The 19,683-nt window shown below is 37.3% G+C and overlaps 1 protein-coding gene across 7 annotated transcripts in view; it reads right to left on the reverse strand.

Moving 5' to 3' along the window:
* Positions 1–1,898: 1,898 nt before the first annotated feature.
* The window catches only part of LYST (lysosomal trafficking regulator), an 87,438-nt gene continuing 69,653 nt past the window's right edge, over positions 1,899–19,683 (reverse strand). For 5 of the 7 annotated variants that reach the window (XM_061365696.1, XM_061365701.1, XM_061365700.1 and 2 more), the window contains 15 exons: positions 19,477–19,629; positions 18,911–19,155; positions 18,109–18,175; positions 17,063–17,219; positions 16,554–16,694; positions 15,934–16,151; positions 13,481–13,711; positions 12,588–12,777; positions 11,661–11,797; positions 10,885–10,983; positions 7,881–8,020; positions 7,267–7,364; positions 5,486–5,642; positions 5,208–5,279; positions 1,899–3,957 (listed from right to left, as the gene is read on the reverse strand). In XM_061365696.1, the coding sequence (XP_061221680.1) occupies positions 3,819–3,957; positions 5,208–5,279; positions 5,486–5,642; positions 7,267–7,364; positions 7,881–8,020; positions 10,885–10,983; positions 11,661–11,797; positions 12,588–12,777; positions 13,481–13,711; positions 15,934–16,151; positions 16,554–16,694; positions 17,063–17,219; positions 18,109–18,175; positions 18,911–19,155; positions 19,477–19,629 (2,244 nt within the window). In that variant the 3' untranslated portion in view covers positions 1,899–3,818. Of the gene's footprint in view, positions 3,978–5,207; positions 5,280–5,485; positions 5,643–7,266; positions 7,365–7,880; positions 8,021–10,884; positions 10,984–11,660; positions 11,798–12,587; positions 12,778–13,480; positions 13,712–15,933; positions 16,152–16,553; positions 16,695–17,062; positions 17,220–18,108; positions 18,193–18,910; positions 19,156–19,476; positions 19,630–19,683 lie in introns of those variants that run through there. The other 2 variants (XM_061365699.1, XM_061365702.1) reach the window with 2 other exon arrangements.

Genomic DNA, 19,683 nt, shown 5'->3' on the forward strand with positions numbered 1-19,683 from the left:
GCTACTATTTTATTCACATTTAATTACATCCTCGTTCCACAAAGGCTCTATTTACCAGATAAATTATTTACATGGTATTAGACAAAGAATGCATACTAAATGGTTCTAGTAATTTAGCTGTCACCAATTTATAACAATTTTATTCTTTAAGCCACAATACAAGGGTGGAAAGAGTCATTTTAAAAATGTATTCTCATCATGTATTATGTAAACATGTTTCCTTTCTAATCTGCAAACTTGTATGTTCTACCAGAGCCAGTAGTCTCCTACTGGACTTGGGCTATAGGCTCTGAAGGCAGTATGTGTAACAGCTAGCATCAATTTTGGTTCCTTGAATCTACATGCCCTACACCCAATAAACTTATATGAGCTTCATTAAAGTGCATTTTAAAACTCCAGATTCTCTATTATGTTCCTGGGAACACTAGCTCTTTATCCTCTTTCAAAAGTGACCCAACCCAAATTGTGAAATACCAAAACACAGCCTATTACAGAAATCCAGATGCAACATCAGTGGCTGTGACCCAACTCTAGAGCAGTAGTGGCAAGTAAATCTCTACACAGAAGTCACTTGGCAAGTAAATCTCTACACAGAAGTCATTTGTCAGTAGCCTCCAACTTGTAACAGTAGCAAAGAAAACAGCACTGTCTGTAGCTCTGGAAGTTTAACTGATGTTCCAGTGGATATTTTTCAAGGCAAGCAGAGCTGTTAAATATTTTTTAAGTTTTATTATTTTTATGCTAAAGTAGCAGCATATACAAGAAAAAAAATCCAACATGAAACCATGAAGAAAACTAAGATGGTAAACTTAAAAGTACTGAAGTTTGTTATCAGCAAATCAGACGCTACTGCTACGCACTGCTCTCTACACAAGTTCTTTTCACAAAATGCATAGTGAAGCTTGCAATCATAGTAAATCAAAAAATCCTGGAATGGGGGGAGGTTCTTGCTCAGTATGAAGGAAGTTTCTCCAAAGAGAATATCCTCAAAATTGGTGTTTCAGAGTAAATACTGAAAAGTGTTTTTAGAAACCATTTTTTTCCTGCAGAAAATTATTGTGTTTATTGCAGTTTACAGATAACCATTCTCTACTGATTTTCTTGTTTCTCCTATTCATTGTCAGGCATTTGTCTACACAGTGGATCTGTAAACCAGAGATGAGGGTTCCCTTTTTCAGTAAGAGGGACTCCCTCTTCTCCCCTTCCCCTCTACCATGAATGAGTATCTGGCTACTGCCTCCCCTTCCCTTTCTCACATATATCTCTCCAGAATCAGAACACAATGATCTGGGTTTACCAGAGTCCTGCAAGTGGTATCAGATAGACAGGCCCTTCCACATAAATCTCTGCCAAACCCTAGCTTCCAGCAGGGAGAGCCTTGCATCCTGTGTGAGATGGCCCCCAGAGATCCCCAATCTCTACCCAGCACCTTTTTCTTCCCCTCTCTCAGAGAATCCAGAGAAGAGTTGCTTTTCTGCCTTTTCTTATCTCGGTCAGGTTTTCAGGGAAGAGGCAGCTGGGGAGTAAGGGAATATCTCTGCTTTGAGCATCATGGCTTCACCTGAATTGTAGTAACAAATCCTGTGGGAAGAAAGGACACATACAGACACGTGCAAAGTGACATGCCTAGGGCTTCCCACTTGCAGCAGTCCTACACCCCTCCCATCCAGTCTGACAGCCACATGATGTAGTCCATGAACAGAACTTTCCCACTTGATGATTTATAAAATATGCAAGACATGAGAACCAGCAAAAATTGATCTGGAGCAAGTTGTGCAAGGTTCCTAAAATAAAAGAGGTGAAACTAAGCCAAAACTATGTTTCTAATATCAAACAATTTGGTACAAAGATCTGTTTATTACCCAACAATGTGACAGTATATATACAAAGACTATACAAAGACAGTGTGGAATGTGACATTTACAGGAAATTTCAGTACATGTCATGCACAGATACTATTGCAATGTTATTTGAAGAGTTCCAGAATGTTAAGCTGAATAAATAGTCCTTGCTTCCAAAAAATCATTTTTACTTTTACATAAAAATATATAATATTGCACTCTTTACAAGGCCAACAATTTTGCATATTGATTTGTAACAAGTGGAAGTCTACTTTATAAAAATAAGCCTTTGTGAGCAACACCCCAAATCAGGGAGCACAAAAAGAACCCCAAACCACAATATTTGTGTGGATTTTTTTTCTCTTAGATAAAGCACATCACTTCAACATGAGCTATGAAGCTTTTCAGTCTGTATTTGGACCTTACGTTAACACTAAGACAGTGAAAAACATGACTAAATCCAACCCGTACAATGCTGCTACAATATACACAGTTTAAAATTCAATTCATACAGTATGTAGCCACTTGCTTAATTGAACAAAAAACAAGCTAATGTGCCATGGCCCAGGAGAATATTTCTTAAGTTTTTCTAGTTTGAAAAGTTCCTCAATCAGGAAGTCACAACAATCTTTGAAGGCTGTTTGGAATTTTCAAAAGTGGAAAGATTCCCTCTATGTTGTCTTCCTCACAATTTGACAATTTCATATACAATGTTGTGAAGGCAGGTAAACCCTCACATAAGAAAACAGCAGTTCATCTGTATGGCAAGCGCAGACCATGCCAATGATTAAAAAGTAAAGCAATTTAAAAGAAAAATGACATCAGACTTGCAGAACATTCTTGTTTTGCCGTTCACATAACTGGTAGGCACCCATTCATGTTGTCAGGCTTAGAGGTCTTCAAATCCATCAAGTGAAATGCTAATTTTTGATCTGGCCTAAGAACTCAAATGTTAAGCCTTTAAGGAGGCTTATTTTTCTCCTCCTCATAAAAATAGCACCTAGGAATAACTAACCTATTTGCACAGTGTATCTGTGTAAACTCTTCCAAATCATCTGATGCCTATTATTGATTATTCAAGCAGTTAGATTCAAACATTTGACAGTGTATTGAACTTCAATGACACTAGAACAGGAGCACATCTGTGCCTTAACACCTTTTTTAGAGCTCTGCAAGATAAGCTGTGGGTGTATATAACATATATTCTGCCACAGAACTGCAAAAGCTAAGTGTTGCAAAGTTTGGGAGTTAACACCACATTAAAAAAATAACAAAAACAAAACATGATCTCATTAGTTTGTGATGCCATGAGGTGTCTACCCATCACTGAAGACAAATTTTAGTTTTGCCTGTTGCAGACTATTATGCTAACAGAGAAATGACAAAAATTACAAATATAAAGATAACAGAAATTCAACTTTTAGCATTACTATACCATAAGATGGTGCAAAAAGCACCTACTGAGTTCTTTGCTTCTCAAAAAAAGCAATTTTAAGTGGCCTTGAATTTTTTAAGTTTCGGGTTGCTTATCCCAGAGCTAAGTATACCACGCTCAACAAACCAGATATACATACGATGACACTTTAATAGATATTTACAGAACTTAACGCTGCCAATATTTTACAACAGAAAAGAGGGAATAAGCATTATCAATTTTTTTTTTAAATACTTCTGTCCCAGAAGTGATTTAAAAAAACTATTATGTTTTATATTGCAGCATTTGACTTGTATGTTAGAGCATTTATGAGTCACTTTGCTGGTATTGCAGTATATGACCAGAGCTTCCTGGTGACCTGGATATGCTTCAAGTTTGTGCATGCACATACATAATTATACAACCACCTCAGACTTCTCTTTTTCAAAGATGTGTTCAGTCATTCTAGAGACAAACTACTTCAAAATCCAGTTAAATAAGAAATTCTATAATCTATTTTGGATTTAAAGTGCATCAGAGACAAGTTAGCAGCAAAATTGTCATCACCCAGCTGCATAGCTGCTAAGGAATGAATAGAACATGGGTAGCTTCAAACGCTGCTGGTCCTTGCGACACCAAGCTATAACGTTTCCATCACTATTAGCTGTGAACAAGTGATGACCATCACAGGAAAATGTCAGGCTGTAAAACAAGAAGACAATCTATTTTTATATTAGGTTTTGCTATTTAAAATGCTGGAAGACATAAAAAGCCCGTAAGAGTATAGCCAACAAAGATTAGCTCTCAGGGGAGACCTAGTGAGTACATTTACACAGTAATACATTTGTTTATACCCACTTACTCATTTTTATAACCAAAAGGCTGAACTACAGCTTTGTCCAACAGTTCAATGTGCAGTTCAGTACTTATTTAGTTGCACTGTCACAGAAAAGGGTAGGCTCAGCAGCAGAATCCTACTCTTTGCCTGGGCTGCCCTTCTACTTCTGAAGGGAAGGCTTTTCAGCAGCAGAATTTTGTGCCCTCTGAACCTGCTTGCTGACAAAGGCAGGAACTAAATCCATTGTATTTCATGGTACAGCACAGGACTTTTGTTTAGGCAGGCATTTCTAGAGTAGCAGTAGTAAAGCCCTTCAGTCATGCTACAGGTAGTGTTAGAGTATGAAGGTCAGCATCCATTTTCTGTCTCATTTAAACAGGAAACTTTAAATTATTAAATAGCCACTAAGTCCTTATCAACAAGCTTTGTGAAATATGCTTCTTTAAAGGGGGTAACAAAGACAGTAACTGGTATCAGTCAATGTTTTTCATTTCTAAAAACATTGATTAGTGGTTTGGGTTTTAAATGATACTTCAGCAATGTCAAAACATTTTTTCATAGCGATTTGTTACTATGCTAACATTAAGGTGATAAAATTTTGGCATAACTGTAAGACTTCTGTGCAGACTCCCATACCACTGGGGACAAAGACTCAGTCTTCCATGCTCAGAAAATTCTTCGTCATGAGAATAATTCTGCTTACATGAATCATCAAGGGGACTTAGAAAAAAATTGCAATTGTGGTGTCTAAACTTATTTCTGGGGGAGACAAAAACTCTCATCTATTGGAGCCTGACAGTTATGGTTTTTACAGATCCTGGAGAAAAAATATTAACCTTAAGAAGAGTAGCTATTGTTCAGTTCTTAAGAGAATCCTGATTACTTCTATCTGTCATTAGCAGAACCTAGTTATTACTGCCATTACAACTTGTGTTTATTTTGCTTTCATGGATAATTAGCAGGATTGCATTGCTCTTTTTAGATATGGGTGTTTACCTCCTGTTCTTGTACCAAATCCATGTTCAACACTCAAGGATATTTTGCTGTGGTTCTGTTTGCTGTTTTTTTTTCTAAAGAGAAAAATCCATTTATTGTATACTTAAGATCTTTTTACCTTACAATAGGTTTGGCTGACTTCGAAAATGTTATTTCTCGTACTGGCTTCAAGTCCCATGTACTCCATAGTCTGAAAGAAAGTAATTTTTCTCCACATTTAATTTTACAAACATTTTGGTGATAAACAGTCTATTTAGCACCTACTAAGATCGGAAACTGAACAAAAGCTCATCCACCTTCTTTAAAGCCAAATGTCAGCATGATCTTTGGCTACATGCTCTCAAACTGTGAGCCTCAGTTATAAGGCATTTTAACAAAAATGCTTTAAATGCTTACCTTACAACTCCATTTTCAAGCCCTCCTGCAATCACGTTGACAGACACTCCTTCAGGCTGGTTAGAGAAAGCAACAGAACAAATACTTTCCCTGCAGTGTACATGTCCCACGAGATCACCATTAACAGTCCAAAGTCTCAAATCACTACCCCCTCCAACTGCAACAGAACATAGCATAGAAGCATTAAAAATAAATCAAGACCTCAGCTAGGTCTATGCAACAGAATCTTTAAGTGTTAAAGAATTAAACTTCTTGATATATCACAAGGTTTAAGTGACTTGGAGTGACGTGTTATGCAGTGAACAATTACCTCTTCTTTCCTTTTGTGACAGAGAGCATGCAAACCACCAAGCCATTGCAGTGATTTAGAAGATAATCATGTTTATGGAACATTGTACTTACAAAATGCTATATGAATTTAATGACCAATTTTCATGTACTAACAGAAAAGCACTAAGAGCTTTCCTGGAATTCATACTATCTACTCTAAACAGCTAGTTCTTGTACCCTGGCTTGCATTTTAAGTAAAATGCTTAGAAGTAGCAAGCACAGTTATCTTACCTGGTTATCCGGGATTATTTGATTCTGTTAAAAAACTAGCAACCCAGCTACTGCTCTGTCTTAAAAAGGATTGAAACTGATATCCCTCACCAATTACAGATTACAATCCTTTCCAAAAAAAAACAAAACAAAACAAAAACAACAAAACAAAAAACTCCAAACAAACCCAACCAGAAAAAAAAACACCAAAGAAACCCAAACCCAAATCCAACCTGATTTGTGAGCTATAGAAATGGAGTTGGAAGTCTCCATGTCAGTTTAAAACTTAAATAAATACTAGGTTTCTGAAGCTACCAAATAATTCCCCCTTGTCCTTTAATAGCACAGACTTGTACTTCTTTGCTTCTTCCCCTGATTTGGAACAGTTTTAGTTTCAGTTCAGCCTATGGAGGACTACAGTAAGAAAAGGTGGCTAAAAGATACTGTACTATGCAAGGCCCTTCTTACTCAAGGCAAAAGAGAAAGAACATTGCCCCAAATGAAATGAAAATTGGGTTGATAACCACCTTCTAACAATATGGATAAACAAAATTAAGCTATCTTCCTTCTTATTCTGTACCTCCTTGGATCAATGGAACAATATTCTGGCATTTAGATGGAGCCTATTCCCCGCCCAGTTTCAAGATAAACACAACACATACTGGTATCCTTATAGACAGTAAAATGGTGTGAGGACTTGGACTTGGCCCTGCTTTATGAATACTCAGTCTTGTAGCACACAGTTAATCTTCAAGTCAACGAGCACACAATTTACAAGATACTCAAAACCCCACTGCTCAAACAGGTCATAATAACCTCACTGAGATACAGTACTCTGTGGAACACAAGGTAGTACAAAAACCTGGTTTAAAAAAAGATGGGGGAGGATCTATGCCTGCTTCTAGGGATACAGAAGCATTTAAAGTGATATAAGAACAATTATTAGAGTGAGTAACAACTTTTCAGCCAACTTCACAGAATTTAGGTCTCCCAGGAACCCACTGAAATTTTAAGTCTTATAAAAGCTAACAGCTTGATCTCTTTATATCTCTGTATTTCCTCCAACACCTACCTAATAATTTCTGGATATATTTATTATGTTACTATGTAAAAAAAAGAGTGCTCCTGTTTGACCAAATGCATCCTCAGATGATTAATACACACTCAGTAACTAATTTAATAGCAAGACTCATGATACATTTGGTCCGCAAGACAACAGTTTTCTCCACTGAAAAATATACCTGAATCACAAACTGTTGCAATATCACCAGTTGTTTCACTAGCTGAAACTGCAGTCACAGGACTCTTGTGTCCAGCCAGACTCTGGACATAGCACAGCCTGAAGAAAATAAAGAAAACAAGCCTGAAATTCAGACTCAAACACAGAAAAGGTTCTTTGAGGAAAATATTTAAGAGTTATATTAATTTCAATCAGCATTTTGCATGATGATGGTATTTTTCATATTCATTATAGAATTTCAGCACTGCCCATGGGAAAAAAAACCCCAAACCAGTAAGTGTTTGACTTCACATTAAAATATACACAAAACAAAGTGAGTTAACTTTAAAAGGGTAAAGATACCCTGAAGCTAGAGAACAGGCATTTATACTAAAGCCATAGAAGACTTATACTAATTTCAATCAGCATTTTGCATGATGAAGGTATTTTTCATGTTCATTAGAGAATTTCAGCACTGTCTGTGAGAAAAAGAAACCCAACCAGTAAGTATTTGACTTCACATTAAAATATACACAGAACAAACTGAGTTAACTTTAAAAGGGTAAAGATACCCTGAAGCTAGAGAACAAGCATTTAAACTAAAGCTGTTGGAAAAAGTTCCAGATGTACTTGTACCTGTTCAAATCCCATATGATGCAGGTTCCATCTTTGCTGACACTTATCATTATACTGTATGGTTTGCACACAAACAAGCTTGTTATTTCTGCTGTGTGACCATACAGATGGACTTGAGACTCCATTTCTATCTCTGAAGGCTGGAAAAGAGCAAGGTAAAACATGAACTCATTTAAAAAAAAAAAAGGTTTTTGGTTGTTTTTTTTTTGTTGTGGTGGGTTGCTGGTTTTGGTTGGTTTTCCCCCTACCCCCTCGAAAAGGATAAGCCTAGGGACAAGTTTCATTCTTAGATTTCAAAAATTGGTTCCTATTGCTTTTAATGATGTTGTTGATGCTTTAGTATTGTTTACTGCTTTATTATGTGATCATTAATGTTCAACAATTTGCTTCCAGTGCATTAGCTAAACAAACATTTTGATGTGGTCTAATGAATCAAAATGAACTATTGTACTTCTGTCTCAATCACACGCCTCAAAATTGGATGATTTGTTTTCTACAAGACTGCCATTTCTACATGACAGCAAAACGACAGTCTCAGTATTTTAGCATGCAGAGGAAGCACTTGGAAATTGAAAGAAAACCCAGCTCAGCACTTATTGCTTTGTGTACAGGGAATTACTGGGAATTCCTCAAATTGGTGCCAAATCCTTCAGTGATACCAAGATAGCAAAACATGCAGGAAGTCAATTTAAATATAGAAACATCCAGACAAAAACTAAGCAGCAAATTTAACACTAAATAATACTTCTTACTCAAATTATATAATTTTAAATGATCCAGACTTCCTGAAAACTGGGTAAATTGAAGTAGCTGCTTAATCAGAATACTAATGCTTTAGGACAACTGCCTGTATAGAGATTAGAATAATCTTTGTAAAAGAACAGAGCCTTTTTCTGCTTGTTTCCTCACATTTTTAGAATTTTAGCAGCAACTGCGTTAAGGTATAATAAGTTATGAAATAATTACCTAATGGCTAAAATAACACCCCCTTTTTACTTCCCACTTGCTTTTCAATAACAACCACTAAACCAGTATTCAGATGTGGTAACACATGCAGGTATGCATCTCCCTTGAAATAGCAGTTCTTTCTGTTGGCTACCCAAAATGATCACCTACAGCATTTGAGTGGAGCATTTAAACAATCACTGCCAGTTTTACACAAACAGATCATTAAAGCACGATCTCTTTGTTTGCAAGACAACCCCAATAGTCCGCAAATGGAGGCTAGAGTAGTTTGTACAACCAGAAACCTTAGCTGGGGTTTTCTTGAAGGTATGACTTATTGTCAAGATAGATCACAGTTTCAAAACAGTACTACCTTGTTTTTTGACCATCTTAAAGGCTAGGAAGAAACAGAGCAACTGAGATACAGAATAGAGGTATTTTTGAATTCTGGCAGTACGCTTTTGAATTCCCATATTCAATTAACAACATGATCTGGTTTATGTCTATGCATTGAAATTTTAAATGTGAAGCAGGGTGAAATATTCATGTTTCAAGTACTGCATTATAACACACTGTTCACTCTATCACTGAACAGCTGACAAGATGCATACAGAACAGATGCTAGGAAGCGCATTTGCATTCCCTGCAGCCCTGACTTGGGTAACTGAACTCAACAACAGGAGCTACAAAATTGGCATAAGGTCAGTCTGCCTGGGGCATGTAAAACTGTCAGCACTGAGAAATTCACCAAAGAGAGTCTGAAAGGGAACATCTGCACAGCTGAAAAAAAATTACTTGTTTGTAGGAAATGCAGGGAAACCCCACTACTATAGTTTCTTTTTAGCATTGCAGAAGCAAATATATTTCTATTTTAGGACCCCAAAAACCTTTTAACTGGCATCTAAGTCTTGGTACAGGTTATTTACAAGTTCACTATTCTGGGAAGCAGTTAAGCTGCCTGACTTCAGACCCAGCTCACTGAAGCTTGACTTGCTTGAACTGTTTGTGCTTTTCCCAGTCTAAGCATCTGCTATTGCCATAATTTAAAACAGGAAACTGGATAGGCATAGCAGATCGTACCAAGGTTCCTCCTAGCCCATGCTGATGTAGTGATTTCAAGAGCATCAAGGAGCACAGTACTATAAATGCGTTTGCCAATACCTTTATCTATCTGCATTAACCTAAATTTGAGAATTCAGTTTAGTTATTACAGGTAACCCTACAGATACCTAAAAATTACCTCTCAAGAAAGCTGCAAAATCTTTGTTAATACCATGAAGAGTAGAAGTTACTGCTGGCAAAGTCAGACAGAACTCAAATTCGGTCTGAATCAGAAGATGAAATTCAATTTCAATTTATGTTTTATACCATGGTTGTTACCACATAGTTTTAGGGTGATCTCTACTAGTATCTCAGTATCTTCCACTAATGCATTAAGTAATGCAGGTTACTCTTCTTCCTTCTCGCCTCACAGCTTTTACCCTTAGGGAATAGGACAAAGTGAAGAAAAAGGCTTTGTGGTTAATATATATATTGTCTGAGATTTCATCCTGGTTGTTCATAGTCTAAGTGTCTTCCACATTTGAAATGTTTACTTTGGGAAAATGCATTCCACAGTTTCAATTAAGGCTTTGAAAAGCTCTCTATCGTTCACAGAGTTAGTCCCTAATGTAGGGGACTTCATTGTGCCAGAGTGCTTCAGTTCCAAGCCCTAACCTGAATACAGTTGGAGCTGTATGTGTATTCAGATGATGAAGGCTGACTAGAGGCTAGCAGTGTGAGAATAACATCTTAAAAAAAAACAAACAACCAAACCAAAACCAAACACAAACATGCTGAGATAAATCTATTTACCAATGTCAAAGAATACTAAACAAGAACATTAAATCTTTTTAGAAATTAAATTTAGTTAGAATTAAAAAAAAAAAAAATCAAAATCTTTTTTAAAAATTGCTCCAAATATAACAATCCCGTTTTCTCACTTTTCCTGTTTAAAGAAAAGCTGAAGTAGTGAATACAGCTAAATCCTTAGATATAAATCCTATCCAATGGAACTCACCGTATTGCTAGTAAATCTGTTCATATATGCTGTGATGACACCAGATTTACTGCCTGTGAACAGCTGACAACTGTCTGGCACCCAAGCACAACTTGTTACCTTGGAAAAACAAAACGAAGCCAGAAAAAATTAGAACGGAAACTATTCTGACTGGAAAGACATGTAAAACACCTAAGCTAAAGAAATCCGTGAGTTAAAATATACCTGCTCTAGGTCATATTTGTTATTACTTTGGAAACCAAGCAAAGAGGAAAATTCTGTGTAGCCCATCATTTACAGCTACAGCAGAGAATCACTCCAGACTTACAGATCTACAACCATATCATCAGCCAAAATCTTTTGTGTAGAATCTCACCAACCACTGGAGCACAGAGATTATGCAGGGTTCTCCAACAATCTTTTAGACACTCTTTTTTAGAGGAATTCTAAGCTATAGAGGAGTTCTACTTCTAATGTGAAACATCTATAATTTTTTCCTGTATTCATTTTTCTTGACCCAGAACTTAAGCTTTTATAAATGCTCACCAATATTCCATAGGAGGTAAGAGTACAAAGATCAAAGGCATTCAAAAGGTATCTTTACCTAGTACAGGAGCAAATTCAGGGATGATACACACTAGAGCAATGAGACACACTCCAAAGCAGAATGAAACATATTAGATAGTGGTGCTGGGATGCTCGTCTCCAAGAAAAATGAAAGCAAGAATACTTTCTGCCAGGTCAGGCCACCACTTAAATTACCAGTATTAAATTGCAGAAAAATCTGATTTTTTTACCTGGTGGAACTGTGAACTCTGTATAAAGTTGACTGGAGGTTCACTTTGCTTGCTTTTCAGCCTTAAAATGTTATCAGCATATCCCCAGCTCAGGATAGCTGACCACTGAATATCTGTGCTGTGCATGCTTCTCACACCTGAAGGAAGGCACACAATATTGCATTGCATGTACAACCAAGAAGTCGATCCCTTTTTTTTAGTCAACAATAACAATCTCAATCTCAGCTCCATGCTTTACCACAAGCTGGAATATAAAACCCCCTGAAGTCACAAAACAAGACGCTTTCTGTTGGGCTGTGCTTAATCCGTAGTGTATTATAAACAGCTTTCAGAAACTACTTAAACACCGAGTGTTCTCTAAAGACAGTTTGCAACCTGGACAAAGCTTTTTTGAAGAAATGTTTGAACAAATGTTCTCCCCTGGAAGTGGAGAAAAGGGGAAAAAGGCTGACAGTACTTCCCAGACAGAGGATAGATTGTTCATAACTTCATAGAATCATGGAATGGTTTGGGTTGGAAACTACAAAGATCATCTAGTTCCAACCCCTTTAGCATGGGCAGGGACACCAGGTTGATCAAAGCCCCATTCAACCTGCCCTTGAACACTTCCAGCAATGGAATAGCCACAACTTCTCTGGGCATCCTTTTCCAGTGCCCTCTCCTTCAAGGAGGTTACTTGGTTTTGTTATCAAAAATATCAACTTAGAGGAAACCTCTATTGTAGTTTTGAAAATTACAAGTAAAATCCACCCTCCAGAAAAGATATCACACACAAGGAAGCTGTTACTGGATTGATAAATCAGTATTTGGAAAAAGTAACTTAATCTGGGAAGTTAACTGGAGAATAAGAGTAGCATTAGATTTAATTTTTTTTATGACTTATTTTCATATGTATTGTACATGTGGAGAATAAGCACAGATTCATACCTTGCTCCTTGCTATATATCATCAAAAGGCAAAACTTGCGGGACAAACCACAGATAGCTTTAGTTGGTAAAGCCTGGAGAGAACCAAACCTTTCTCCATGTGGTTGGCTAAAGCAGACAACAGGATCTGGAGCACTTGGGGAACCGACATATTCTCCCCACTTCAAACCTTTTATCCATGGTAATGGACTCTAAACCAAGCACAGATAAAGTTCAAATTAAAAAGTGGTTAAAAGCTTTCAGGAAAACATTTCATTAGTAAGGGAGAATTATTCATATCACATTCCTGTAAGGAATGACATGGTAAGGACTGTGCAAGTATTCTAAAAACACTAGAAAGACAAGTATGAAACACTAGTGCCATCAGTTGAACTATCAGCTTTAAGGGAGTTCTCTCACTTCTTTAAGGGCTGAGGTAGCAAGCTTGCAGTTTAGGTAGTTAGTGAAAAATTCTGGTTTCTTTAGGTGCAAGGATTCAGTTTTTCACTGGACTCTAGGAAAAACAAGTATTTAAAATAAAGAACGTTCAGCTGTTTCTTTGTCTGTAGGACAAAGATGGAAGAAAGCACAGTATGTGTTTATCTACCATAGGTTTCCACACAGATTCCAGAATTCGTCACTGAAAGTATAAAAATGGTTAAGTGAAATGCTTTACAACATCTATTTGTTATAACCAAAAAATTCAGATCTTAGTTATATACAAAATATAGATATATACAAAATGTATCAAAAACATGAAAATAATTTTCACTACCACCTTAATTTTGTGTATTTTCTTTACCATATGATATGGGTAGGAAGTTGCAGTTTTAGGGAGAAAACTGTAAACACAATGGTACAACAATTACAGCATATGAATTATAATTAAGCCATCTTGAAATCAAAATGACATACTGGATATATTATTTCTTTGGTGTGTTCTCTGGTTTCTCTGAAAGCAAACTGCACTAGTAATCCCATGGCAGCAGGAAGTTCTCCTTCCATGATAAGCCTGGATCCAGGTCTGCTAACATGTGCTGCATGGAACAGCTGGCGGGGTGTTTGCCCATATGTTTTTATCATTGTTTCAAGAGCTCTTCTTTGAACAGGATCCTCAACAGCAGAAACATCCATCCCAAAGTAGGTCTAGAGAGGGAAAAAATAAAACGGGAGAGGCAAGAATAAGGTTTGTCTTTGAGAAAGATCTCTCAACACCTGAACACAAATTTAGAGGCAGACTCTTCACTTGTTTGGTTAAGATTTGGACCAGAAGCCATTCCCCAGTGGCCATGCTAAAGAGACACTGAGAACAGTAACCTTGTCACTACATATTCGATGGAGGTAACTACCACTTTCAAGATTTACCATGGGAGCTGCTCCCATGTGTATTCCATGACTAATTTCTGTCAAATTGGTTCTCAGACTTTTACCAGTCTGTGCAAAATCAGACAGGTTGCTGTCTGATAAAGAAAAAATTGAAAAGGTTTGTTTTCTTTATCTTTTTAATTAACATGTTAAAGCTCTGGTTGGGGGTGCGGAAGGAGAAAGAACCTTCATAGTTCAGGAAAGCAGAAGTTCTCTCTACTTCTCTTTTTCATGCCTCTCTCTGTACCACACTTTTCCCCAGTCACACTGACAAAGACCTTGACCTTTCACTTTAAAAAAAAACAAACCAAACAATGTACAGACTCAGACTTAATATCTGAAACCTAAGGTAGTAACTAGATCAATACATAAGCACAAAATAAGGAAGGAAAGCAGTTGGATGGCTACTTGAAAAAAGCCATCACTGACAAACACTACTGTTTTATTAGCTCTTCCAGCTATAGAATGAATAAATACATGAATAACATCTCAATGCTTTTGAAACCAGGACTGCCTCGTTGAGCAAGCCTTGTGATTGTAAGGACTGAAGCTAAACAATACAATCCAAGATATCTGTGTTACAATTAAGTAGTGAAATTCTGGAATTCTTTACATTTAATGAAGACTTATTTGAAATTAAATTTACTGGAGGGGAAGTACCCACTAGAGGGACAAAGTACAAGATGTATATGAAAGGAAGAACACAAGTAACGAGCTCAGGATAAACAGAACTATTTTAATTGTATCAAAAGCTGCAGCACTATCTGCCTAAATTAAAAGCTTCTTCTGAATGACATGGAAGCAGGTAAACACAGTACCTACATACCACTGCAAACAACTGTTCAGAAAGGCTGGAATTGAGTGTGCCCTCAGCAAGTTTGCCGATGACACCAAGCTATGTGGTTCGGTTGATACGCTGGAGAGAAGGAATGCCATCCAGAGGGACCTTGACATGCTTGTGAGGTGGGCTGATGCCAACCTCATGAAGTTTTAACCATGGAAGTGCAAGGTCCTACACCTGGGTCGGAGCAATCCCAGGCACAGCTCCAGGTTGGGCAGGGAAGAGATTCAGAGCAGCCCTGCGGAGAAGGACTTGGAGGTGCTGGGCGATGAGAAAATGAACATGAGCTGGCTTCAGTGTGCGCTTGCAGCCCAGAAAGCCAACCGTATCCTGGGCTGCATCAAAAGGAGTGTGACCAGCAGGTCGAAGGAGGTGATCCTGCCCCTTTATTCTGCTCTCGTGAGACCTCACTTGGAGTATTGTGTACAGTTCTGGTGTCCTCAACAAAAAAAAGGACATGGAACTGTTGGAACAAATCCAGAGGAGGCCCACGGGGATGATCAGGGGACTGGAGCACCTCCTGTATTAAGATAGGCTGAGAAAGCTGGGGCTGTTCAGCCTGGAGAACAGAAGGCTGCATGGAGACCTCATAGCAGCCTTCTAGTATCTGAAGGGGGGCTATAGGGATGCTGGGGAGGGACTCTTCATTAGGGACTGTACTGATAGGACAAGGGATAACGGGTTATTACTTAAACAGGGGAAGTTTAGATTGGATATAAGGAGGAAATTCTTTCCTGTTAGGGTGGTGAGGCACTGGAATAGGTTGCCCAGGGAGGTTGTGAATGCTGCATCCCTGACAGTGTTCAAGGCCAAGTTGGGTGGAGCCTTTGGTGATATGGTTTAGTGCGAGGTGTCCCTGCCCATGGCAGGAGGGGTGGAACTTGATGATCTTAAGGTCCTTTCCAACCCTAACTATTCTATGATTCTATGAACTCCATACCTGATCACCCCTCCACCTATCACAAGGCAAGAAAAGCAAACAAATTCAGTAAGTCTCACAGCAGTTCTTGGGATCTTATAAATTCTGCACTGAAATGGTTAAAGACTTCACAAGCAAGTGATCTTGCTTCATGCTGGATGTTTTCCAAGCATGTCAGACTGAACTTTCTCCCATTAAGTTACTATGTACAATCAGCAAACACACTGCTTAACAAATACTTACTGCAGGATGAAAGACATTAATAGCCTGAACAGAGGCCTTGCCTTTTTGCTTATAACCAAACACCAAGTCAATCCAGTGACAGATTGTCTGGGAAACATGGTCAGACTCTAGGGCCTGACGATGAATCAAGATGAAGAGACGAGGATCATTACGAGCCCAGGGTGGAAGATTGACATGGTTTACCCTGTCACCATTCTGACGTACTCCAAAATCAAAACCTAGAGAGGGGAGTAAATGTTCCAACATTTTAGTTGACAGTAACTTCAAAAAGGTCGTTATAGGTTTCTATGAAATGTAGTCATCAAGCACAGAGATTGCTGATCAGCAAAGCGGCACCATTAACAAGCCACCCCACCTCCCCAAACACATTCAAGCTGTACAAACTCTTTCAAATGGAAAAATCAGACAACAGGAAATGTCTGCTGACATAATTATGAAAAGACTTCTCCCAAGTCCTACATAACAGCTTTTTTAGCATATCCAGCAAACATATGCCAGTTTCTCCCATACAGCTACTACTTAGCATATTCAGTCTAGGAATATAAATGTTCTCAGTTTCAACCTATAGGGTCAACCATACAGCTGTTTCAGGAAAACAGTTTTGTCATCCTTCAGTATACCTTCTCTGTTAACTAGAAAGTCAGGAAGGTAGAAAAATTCTGGGATAAGCTCCTTTACATCAGTCATTGATTCATATGAAGACAGTCGCCAGGTTGTATTGGTAGAGTGAAAAGTTCTGTCTGGGATGTCAAAACTTTGATCTGTAAAGAAATCCAAACTGAATTTGTTATATCAATGGCAGACAGCATAACAGTTGTACATTTGCAACTTCTTAGTTAACTGCTCTCCAGTTAGCTGAGAACATTTGGAATTCTATCTCAATTACTACCATGGATTTAAGGTCATCTTTTCATTCCAGATTAAGTTATAAATGTAAGATGTACAGCTTTATGGTCTAGATTGACAATTTCAGAATATGGGTCTATTGTGAAAGTATACCAGATTCAGTTTTATTGAACTCAGCTATTTGGGTTAATAAACTATGCTAAACAGAGTAAGAAATAGCACTCCTGGGTCAGTGGGACAAGGCCCAGGTGTGAAAGGCAAATGCAAGCAAAAGTAACTTTACCTTGATAGGCTAAAAACATTTTAGTAAAAGGTGGCAGCCTAACTAGGAAATGAAGCACAGTTCCACTGTTGGAATAATGAGATCCATAGTGATACGGCTGTACAGGAGGCATTGGATCATCCTCTCGTGCTCCTTTACGGTACTCTTCTTCCAAATACTAGAAAAGTAGTAGAAAAAAAACCCAACATGAACCTCCTACTTAGACTGTATTCCAGTAACAGAAATAAGAGCTTGCCTAAGTTGCCTAGGAATAAAACCTGAAACTTTTAAAAGAACATACATTTCAAAGTGATTTGGAATCAAATAAATTTTAAGTGTCTGAAGACATGGTCACTTTTACAATCCAGTTCAGTATCAGTGTTATGCAGATTTAAATCTTTTCTGGTATTTATTACTTTTGCTTTAGTTTTCCCCCTCATTTTCTAACACAGCAGAGTCATTGCAAAGATTTTTCGATATTAAATGGAAAAAAATATCTGCAAATAATACACTAAACCACAATGATATAGACATATTTGAAGGTTCAGCTGCAGATGCTTTCACTCCCCAGCATGTTGTCATTTCCTGCAGCCTTTAAAACATTCTAAAGAGAAAAAAAGCAAAGAGCATTGTAATCATATTAGGGCATGTTAAAATAACAGAGTACATGAGGGAAAGCAAGTACTTTCTCTCATCAAATAAAGAACAGACATAAGTTCCACTGAAATAATTTCAAACAGCAGTAAGTTATCGTTCTGACTATTAGGGATATTTAAATATATGTGTAATAAATAATAAATATATGTAAGAAGATATCAATTTAACCTCCTCAGCAGTATCCCATGGAAAGACTAAATCGATTTACGATTTCAGGCAGAGGGAAAAACACAGGTTAAAACCATGTTATAAAACAATTTCCAAGCAACACAGTATACTGAAAAAGAGAATACCAAAGGCATAAAATACTTTGTGGTTTCTTTTCATCCCACCAATGTATGTTAGAAAAATTAAAGCCTCCATAACATTTATACACAGGAAAAAGGCAAGAAACAAGTTATCCAAATTACCTTATAAGTATCCACATAACGGTCCTCTTTCTCTTTAGACTGCACAGCTATTGGTTTAACCAGATTTCTGTAATAGAAGTAGTACTGATATCTTGTAATTTTTATAAAGATGTTGATTCACATCATTTAATATTGCATTATTTTTAATAACACATTTAATTTAATGAAAGTGACAAGCAAAATTTAGTAGCACTTTACAAGAGTTCAGAAAACAAAAAGGCCACTTTCAGTTAGTGCTGAAGGCAAACTTAGACCCACAGGCTACCCACCATAGCACAGAAACAGGCAAGCAAATGCAGAGTGCCTCTGTCAAATCAGAGGCATCACATAAAGACAAAGACTTTGTGCACACACATGTTAAATTGGCTTAAAAAAAAAAATCATCAGGGTGGGACAATTCACAATGTAGACAATATGATTTTGTAACTGGCCAAATAATGTACAATATTATTTCCTTTTCTATTCAACTTTCACTAATTGGCCTGCAAGTCTTCATTCACATCAATTTAAACATCCAGCTTTTATTTAAATTTGTGGACTATCAATATCCCATTAAGACAGTAAATAAGTCCAAATCACAGCATCATTTGATTATACACACTCATAATACTAGGCATTTCATTTAAATATTTGAGGTGAAGCACTCACTTATTATAACAAGCCCAGAGTTACTACAGATCAGGCTTGCCCCGAACAATTCCAGTCGTATATATGTGCAGTTTAGTACAATGAAGTTAAAAAGCTATACTGGATGATCAGTTCAACTCTTTGGAAATAACCAGTTCCAAACATTTCATATTACCTATATACTGATGGATCATTTAGGTCCAGCGTTTCATTGATGTAGTCAGAAAGTATAAAAGGAAATACTGGATACTGCATGAGATCATTGAAGGAACGGCCCGCATGTTTGTTTAAATGAGTCAGATATTCAAAGTTAGTAATCTGTCCTGTGCACCACAGGTGGGTCAAAGCAGTAATATTTCCATATTCCAAAAGGTTAGGCAAATTGTTAGTTAAGATGTTGTGGTACACATCATCACGGACCTAGAAGAAAACACCACAGCTTTAATCACATAATTTAAAAAGCTTCAAACTATCAAGACTTAGTAAGTTTCTCTAATTTTACAAATTTCCAGATATATGCCGTAATGCATTACTAAGATTCTTCTGTGTCTTAGTACATCAGAGATGTGTTTTACAACATGACTGTGTTTGTCTAGCAGTCTAGCTGAGAAAAGTTTGCTCAAAGTTATTAGAAATTAATTAATCCATGCAACAGGTCTCCTTAAAAACCAATGCATGAACATATATGTTAAGGCAACAAAGCAAAATGCTTTGATATATTATGCATCAGTGCCACATTACCTTTGTGTTATCAAAAGCCAAGAGTAAAGTCCTGCCATTTGTTAGAAATATTTCCACAGCATTGTCTCTTAACTGCCACCAGCGCTTATGAACTTCCTTAATTTCCTCATAGGTCCAAGAAAATGATGCTGGTTCAGTTTCTCCATGAAAACTCTGCAGAATTCGCAATTGAAAAAGTTGTTTTGAACAGTAGATTTTTACAGAAGA

This window comes from Neopsephotus bourkii, unplaced genomic scaffold (genome assembly GCF_033783945.1).
Source record: "Neopsephotus bourkii isolate Nb327-2 ecotype Australia unplaced genomic scaffold, CSIRO-AGI_Nbou_v1 NB_1292, whole genome shotgun sequence".
Taxonomy (NCBI): domain Eukaryota; kingdom Metazoa; phylum Chordata; class Aves; order Psittaciformes; family Psittacidae; genus Neopsephotus; species Neopsephotus bourkii.